Source organism: Crocuta crocuta, unplaced genomic scaffold (assembly GCF_008692635.1).
Source record: "Crocuta crocuta isolate KB4526 unplaced genomic scaffold, BGI_CrCroc_1.0 scaffold650, whole genome shotgun sequence".
NCBI classification, from domain to species: Eukaryota; Metazoa; Chordata; class Mammalia; order Carnivora; family Hyaenidae; genus Crocuta; species Crocuta crocuta.
The window spans coordinates 831,105-838,270 of record NW_027532882.1 but is presented as its reverse complement, the minus strand read 5'-3'; the positions used below and the strand labels follow the sequence as shown (position 1 = coordinate 838,270).

Sequence of the window (7,166 nt, the reverse complement as noted above, 5' to 3'; positions counted from 1 at the left end):
ACCCCACCCTGCCCCCAGCCCCGCCCCCGGCTCCCTCTCACCCCACCGCCCTGCTGGCAGTTTCGCTCGCTGTCCATGGTGTCGGAGTGCCTGTTCTCGCTCATCAACGGGGACGACATGTTCGTGACATTCGCCGCGATGCAGGCGCAGCAGGGCCGCAGCAGTCTCGTGTGGCTGTTCTCCCAGCTCTACCTCTACTCCTTCATCAGCCTCTTCATCTACATGGTGCTGAGTCTCTTCATCGCGCTCATCACGGGTGCCTACGACACCATCAAGGTCAGCGCCGGCCCACACGCCCTCCCCCCCAGCCCGCCTCCAGCGAAGCCAGCTCTCACACCCACGCAGCCGTGAACCAGGGGCTCCAGGTCCCCTGGCGTTGGCCCCAGCAGGGTCTCAGTGGACATGAGGCAGGGTGAAGAGGGAAGGATCCAGGGAGAGACCCTGAGAAGCCAGAACATAGGTGGCCAGGCTGGTGGCGCTGATCACAGCCACCACAGCCTCGGTTTTCTCATTGTGGGGTTTGGGCCAGGTAAGCATTCCTGGGTCTGCTTTTTACCAATGGGGAGACCAGGCTCTAGGGTTTTAGTGACTTGTCTGAGGTCAGCTACTAGGTGGCGGGGCCAGGCTCCACCCAGGACTGTGTGATTCCGGAAGGTCCCGCTCCTAATTCTTCTATCTCGTAGGGTGGTCTGGGCGGGAGCTCTTGAAGCCCAGGGAGTGGTAGTCCTGCAGGTTGCAGGGGTCAGCGGAGAGGGGCCGGAATAGAATGTGGGGGTGGCAGGCAGGCCAAGCCTTGTACTGGGTAACTAGGAGACACCGTGGGTACAGACTAGCCTAGCCCAGGAGGCAAGATGGAAGATCCAAGAACACAGAAGTGTAAGGACCAGCTGGTGAGGGGGACGAAGGTTACAGAGGGTCACCTGGTCTAGACTGCTACTGGGGTGAGCCTGGGGAAGTTTCCAGAATGTGCCATCTAATACTAGTTTTAGCCGCATGTGACTATTTACATTTTGACTTTAATCAATCTGAATTCCATACTCAGTTCCTCACTCACACCTTTTACGTATCAAGTACCTGAAAGCCAGTATGGCCGGTGATGACCAGATTGGGCAGCACAGATGGCAAACCTTGCCATCATCTCAGAAGCTTCTGGATTGACGAGCTGAGAGTTGAGAGAGCACTGGGGAGAAGGAGCAGCCAGGGCAAAGGCCCAGTGGCCAGAAAGGAATTGGGGAAGAGGTGAAGGCTGCTTTACCAGGTTGGGAGGGGGTGAAGGCTCTGCTGAAAGTAGATGTGCACCCCCCTCCCCCCACCTCCCTGCGAGCATGGATAAGCCATCCCACAGACACTCTGTCACCAGGGCCTGAGGAGCCCCTGTGCATCTTGCTTCAGCACCTAAATATCACCTGTGTGTATCAGCTTTGGATGTGCAAGCCCAGACCTCGAGCCCTGTGTGTGCACCCAACTCATTACTTGGGTATCAAGCACCCAGATTGTGTCCGGTGTGGGTCTGGGTGCTGAGCAGCAGCAGAGGGCACCAACTGGCCGAGAAGCGGGTGCACATATTCGGGAGGCCAGGGAAGGTCTCTGGGGAAGCACACCATGAGGCATGGCAGGTGCAGGGGACAGTGAGTGCAGAGTGAGAGTTGCAGAGGCGTGGTGGGGGGAAGCTTGGCTGGTGGAAGGAACCAGGAGGAGACCCAGCTGGCTGGCTGGTGAAGGAGGTGGTGGGGAGGCCAGGCCTCAAAGGGGCCACCACGCGTTTCTCCGCAGCACCCCGGAGGTGCTGGCGCAGAGGAGAGCGAGCTCCAGGCGTACATCGCGCAGTGCCAGGACACCCCCACGTCCGGCAAGTTCCGCAGAGGGAGCGGCTCTGCCTGCAGCCTCCTCTGCTGCTGCAGGTTCGAGCTGGGGCCTGGGGGCCTGGGAGAGGGAGTGTTTCTCAGAGAACTGCTGCCTTCTGTCCCGGCCGGCCGGCTGAGGCTGATTCGGCTTCCTTTCCAGGGACGCCTCGGAGGAGCATTCGCTGCTGGTGAATTGATTCGGACCCGCCGCTGCTACTGGACATTAGCCCTCCGATTGCGGAGACTCACGCTTATTTATTTTTAGGGTTTGCTTTTAAAGGACCGGCTCCCTGCCGTGCCCTGAGGACCTGGGCCAGTCAGGTCGGACAGGGGTGGGGTGGGTGTTAAATAAACGGGAAAATAAACTTGTTCTCATTTGTAGTGGGAAGGCCATTCCCTGCGCCCACAGGTCTCGGTCCCTTTAAGGCCTTGTGTAATAGCGTAGCGGGCTGCGCAGGACCGCAGACACTCGGTGGGGGGGCGGGGCTGTGGCGCGCCCTGCGGTGAATAATTTAAAGGGGCCGCGCCTGCGGCGCCGGGCGGAAAGCTACCGGTGTTGGCGCACGGTGGACCCTGGCTGCGGCCGCCTGGGTGAGTCCGGGTTTTCGTCGCCCCGCAAGTGCGCCCCTTCGGGGATCGTTAGCGAGACCTTGGCTTTCCTAAGATCTGTCCTCTGATTCCTGGTAGTCCCCGACTCCGGTATTCCCATCCCCCTCCCAGTTCTTGGCAGGTGTTTCCGCGCCGGTAGTAGCTAGGTGCGCTGGAGGGTGGAAGGGGACTAGTTCTACGTAAATTTTCCATGTACTATCTCAAGGGCCCAGTGACTCCCCTAAGTTTCCGTTAGTACTCCAGCGATGCCAGAAACATTCTCATCTTCCCAGAAAAGCCCCAGTAATCTTCCAGCATTCATCCCGAGGCCGGGTCTCTAGGTCAGACGACCGCAGGGACGTGCCCACCCAGCTCCCGGTTTCCCCAGTAACAGTCCTGTATTCCTGGGAATCTCAGCAACTTTACAGTGACCCCGGGTAATTCCAGCATCCCTGGTTTCGTCTCCCAGCAATGGCGCCAGCATCGTTCCCAAAGTCCCAGTGATGCTCCACACTGTCAGAGACCCCATAACTTTATTAATACGTGACGGTAAAGCGCCAACATCAGCCACCTTGTGACCCCTGCCCCACTCCAAGCATCCCGGATCCTTCCGAGACCTCGGTATCGCCCCAGGACCTCTTGTGTGGTAGTTTGCGGCAGCATTCCCCAGCGTCCTGGACCGTGGGTTTCCCGAGGAGATTTAGGTCAGAAGGCAATCGTCTCCTCGACCCCGTGGCTTGAAGGCCCCAGTTTCCCTGGGGTGGGGCATCTAGTCTTCGCACGGGGGTACGGCCTAGCGCCGGCTGGGTCAGAATTGATCAATCCCGCATTGCGGAGGCCAGGAAGGAGCCACTCGCGGGAGGAAGTCAGGCCCATCGGTTACACTGGGTGTCTGGCCGACTGCCCTTTGGCCCCAGGGTGGGGCCCTACCGCTGGGGCGTCTGTCGGCCCGGGTGTGGGTGAAGGGCGCCAGGCGGGGAACCAGAGACAGCCCCCTCACTCCCTCGCCCGGGACTCCAGGTCCACCTGCACCACTTCTCTGCTCTGCAGTGCCCCTCCAGCCGTCCTCTGGCCAGCAACGCCATCCAGGCGGCCCTTAGGAAAAGAGCAAGACTCATGGTAAGGAGCAGGGCTTGCGGCAGGGGAAAGGGGGGCCCAGAGCGACGACTTCCACGGGTTTCTTCTCCTTCGTATTCCCTAGGACTCAAGGCTACCAGACCTGCCTCCCAGTCTGAAGCAACTGATGGAGGCTCCGCTGCAAACCGGAATGGTAAGGGTTGAGGGGGTGTGGCGCCGCGGGAACTACAATTCCCGAAATGCTCAGCGCTCACTGCGGTCTCGTGAGAACTTGGCTACGTCTGTTCAGGTGGAACTACGTTTCCCGGCGTGCACCGCGGGCCGCGGAGCCACCGGAAAGAGTGGCGCCCCCGGGGAGGGAGCAAAGCCGGCCCATACTGCAGATGGGGGCATCGAGTCACGGGCGGACTGTGACCTCCTCGGGGGCCGGGGACTTGGCGGAGTGGGATGGGGACGGGGGCGTCCAGGCCTCCGTGGAGGGCTCGGGAGGCCGGATATGCGATGCGCAGCCAGTGCCCTTCATCCCGCAGGTGCTGGGTGCGATGATTGGGGCTGGAGTCGCGGTGGTGGTCACGGCCGTATTCATTCTCCTGCTGGTGCGGAGACTGCGAGTGCAGAGTGAGGATTCAGAGGGCCCCTCCCGGGAGGCTGCGGAGTGGGGAGCTGAAATGTCCGGGTTCCTGAGGCAGTAGAGATGGGATTTACGGGAGTCTCCAGGCAGGGTCCTCATCTCTTTTCACGTGGAGGCTGCGCGGAGCTCAGAGTGCTTCTCTCCCCGCTTATCCCCAGAGACTCCAGCCCCGGATGGCCCCAGGTATCGATTCCGGAAGAGGGACAAAGTGCTTTTCTATGGTCGGAAGATTATGCGGAAGGTGAGTCTGGGACCTCCGGGGGTCCTCGCCGACCACACAGAGGTTCTGCCCTTTCCCTTTTGCACCTCTGAGTAAGCCCGCCCTCCTTGGCCCCTTCTCCCTTTAGATCTGAACTGGCAGTTCACCCATCCCCCATCCTTAATCCTCCTAGGTCTCACAATCCACTTCCTCCCTGGTGGATGCCTCGGTCTCCACCACGTCCCGGCCACGCATGAAGAAGAAACTTAAGATGCTCAACATTGCCAAGAAGTAAGGCTGTATTGGGTGTGCCTGGCACTGGGAGGAGGGGCATCTCAGGGACCTTTTGAGTCATCAGCCTACACCAAAGGGTGTATCTAAGGGTTCTTTGAACCCCACGGACTTAGAGGGGCTCTCTCAGAGCTCTCCCTCGCCAGCAGACAGGCTGTCTTGGTGTCTCTGTGCCCTGAGGGCTATCTCAGCTATGATCCCCTACCACGGGGGTGTCTGTGAGCCAGTTATCTTCAGTCAGTCGCTCAGACGCTTTATAACGCGAGCAGGGGTCTGCATCTTGGCTTTCCACGTAGGCTAGCCCGTGGGTCTCCCCACACCAGGGGTGATTCATTGGCGTTCACTCAGGTGCTTCTGTGACCTGCTGGAGGGGCGTCTGTAGCTTTTGTCTTCTGGGGGTATCTCTGCAGTTTCTCTACAGCAGAGAGCATCTCTCTCTGTCTCCTACCTTGGAGTTCTTCCCACGCTAAGGAGGCTATCTTAGGCGTTTCTGAACCCCAGGAGTTATTTCAAGAATCTTCTTGCTCTAAGAAGCGTAGGAGGGACATCTCAGGGGTCCATGTCATCGGTAAAGGGCTATCTCAGAGTCTCTGAGAAAGGCCCTCCCAGGGATCTTTCTGAGTTGGAAGCCGGCTCTGAGGTCGGTCGCCTGACATCATGGAATATCCTTGAAGGTCTGTTTCAAGGTCTTTGCACTAAGGGCTGTCCCGTTAAGGGTGTCATCCCAGGGCTGCTCATGAGCAACAGTGGTGATGTCACACAGCTTTCTAGGGCTTGAGTGGAAGGGGGCAGCTCTGAATTCTCTGTGATCAGCTGAGGGTTTGTATCTTGTGGGTCTGTGTGTCACGGAGGTCGTATCAGTGTGTGCGTACCCTTGAGGAGCTACGCTGATGTCATGACCTTCAGAGGGCTATCTCAGCTCTCTGTGACCTGGGTAGGGGCTAGCCCAAGATATCTCCGATCAGAAAAGGGAGCCGTGTCTGGGTTTCCCTGTATCGTGGAGCTTAATTCAGGGGTCTGGTCATACTAGAGGGTCTGGGGTCAGGAGTCTTGTGACCAGGGAAGGGACCATCTCCATAGGAACTGTGACTTGCAGGGGAGGGCTCTCCCGGTCTAGGATTACCAGAGGAACCGTATCTGTACACTCCACACACAATGAGGGCTGTTTCAGGAGTCTTTGTGACCATCAAAGCAGTCATCTCAGGGTTCTCTGAGATCTGGGAGGAAGGGCTAGTTCAGGGACCTTCACAAAAACCAAAACAGCTGTACCTGAGGTCTCTTCATATGATGGAAACCACCCCAGAGAGCTGCCTGCATTTGAGAGGTTATGTGTCCGTGTCTAGTCTGTGCTAAGAAAGACACTTTCACGGGTCCCCTGATGAATGGAGGTGCTATTTCTGGGGTCAGCCCGTATTTCATGTCAGGGGTCTGCCCGTAAACTATAGGTTCTGTCTCAGAAGCTTACGATTAGCGAAAGAGTAATTCAGGGTTTCATATCAGGTCAGGCAAGTGCGTTTTGCAAGGGATCAGATCAATAAATATTTTAGGCTTTGCAGATCATGTGATTGTTATAATCCTTCAACTTTGCTGTTGAGTGAAAGCAGCCACAGGTAATATGTAACTGAATGTAAAAGAATGTGAATTGGGTATGTGCCAATAAAACTTTATTCACACAAGTGGGTAGTGGGCCTGGTTTAGCTAGTGTGCCAGAGTTTGCTGATCCCTGTGTTTTGTGATTTGGGGGAAGGGCTGTGTGGAGTCTCAGGTCTGCCTGAGCCCTCTCCCTACCCGCCCCCCTGCACCCTTCTCTTCCCACCAGGATCCTGCGCATCCAGAAAGAGGCACCAACGCTGCAGCGGAAGGAGCCCCCACCTGCGGTGCTTGAGGCTGACTTGACAGAGGGTGACCTGGCTAACTCTCACCTGCCCTCCGAGGTGCTCTACATGCTCAAGAATGTCCGGTCAGTGTTGGGATGCGGGCGGGGGCGCTGCAAAGCTGGGGGCTCCCCTGACCTCTTGCATTCCTCCTCCCCCCACCCCATCCAACAGGGTGCTGGGCCACTTCGAGAAGCCGCTCTTCCTGGAGCTGTGCCGACACATGGTCTTCCAGCGGCTCAGCCAGGGCGACTACGTCTTCCGGCCAGGCCAGCCAGATGCCAGTATCTATGTGGTGCAGGATGGGCTGCTGGAGCTCTGTCTGCCAGGGCCCGTGAGTGGACCACCAAAGGGGGCACCAGAGGCAGATGGGCAGGGGGGATGGGCATCGCTGTGGGTCAGCAGGGTTCGTAGTCTTTTGAGACGTGGGGGCAGGAGTTGGGAACGCAGCCCGAGGCTGTCGGGGGTGGTCTACACCGTCAGCAGTTACACGGGTACTGATGCCTAGGAAATGGACGCTGGTCAAACAGTTTGGTGGGTGCCGGGATCGGGATGTCACTGATCACTGGGTGGTGAGGTTGAGAGCCAGGGGTATGGTCGGGGGGTGGGATACCCGTTGGCAGGGTGGGGACAGCTGTGCTCAGCGCTCCCCCCCCCCCCCC

At 58.4% G+C, this 7,166-nt stretch overlaps 2 protein-coding genes across 3 annotated transcripts in view; both read left to right on the top strand.

Annotated features, from left to right (window-relative positions):
- MCOLN1 (mucolipin TRP cation channel 1) overlaps positions 1-2,225 on the top strand; it is a gene marked incomplete at its 5' end in the record, with an annotated part of 9,345 nt that extends 7,120 nt beyond the window's left edge. Inside the window, 3 exons of the mRNA XM_077745735.1 lie at positions 61-276; positions 1,774-1,901; positions 2,005-2,225. Coding sequence (XP_077601861.1) covers positions 61-276; positions 1,774-1,901; positions 2,005-2,041 — 381 coding nt within the window. The remainder of the gene's footprint in view (positions 1-60; positions 277-1,773; positions 1,902-2,004) is intronic.
- A 677-nt stretch (positions 2,226-2,902) lies between these two features.
- Positions 2,903-7,166, top strand: part of PNPLA6 (patatin like domain 6, lysophospholipase) — a 21,177-nt gene continuing 16,913 nt past the window's right edge. Inside the window, exons 1-7 of one of the 2 annotated variants that reach the window (XM_077745719.1) lie at positions 2,903-3,551; positions 3,634-3,702; positions 4,040-4,127; positions 4,299-4,381; positions 4,533-4,630; positions 6,450-6,590; positions 6,679-6,838. In XM_077745719.1, coding sequence (XP_077601845.1) covers positions 3,549-3,551; positions 3,634-3,702; positions 4,040-4,127; positions 4,299-4,381; positions 4,533-4,630; positions 6,450-6,590; positions 6,679-6,838 — 642 coding nt within the window. In that variant the 5' untranslated portion in view covers positions 2,903-3,548. Of the gene's footprint in view, positions 3,552-3,633; positions 3,703-3,834; positions 4,128-4,298; positions 4,382-4,532; positions 4,631-6,449; positions 6,591-6,678; positions 6,839-7,166 lie in introns of those variants that run through there. The other variant, XM_077745718.1, reaches the window with a different exon arrangement.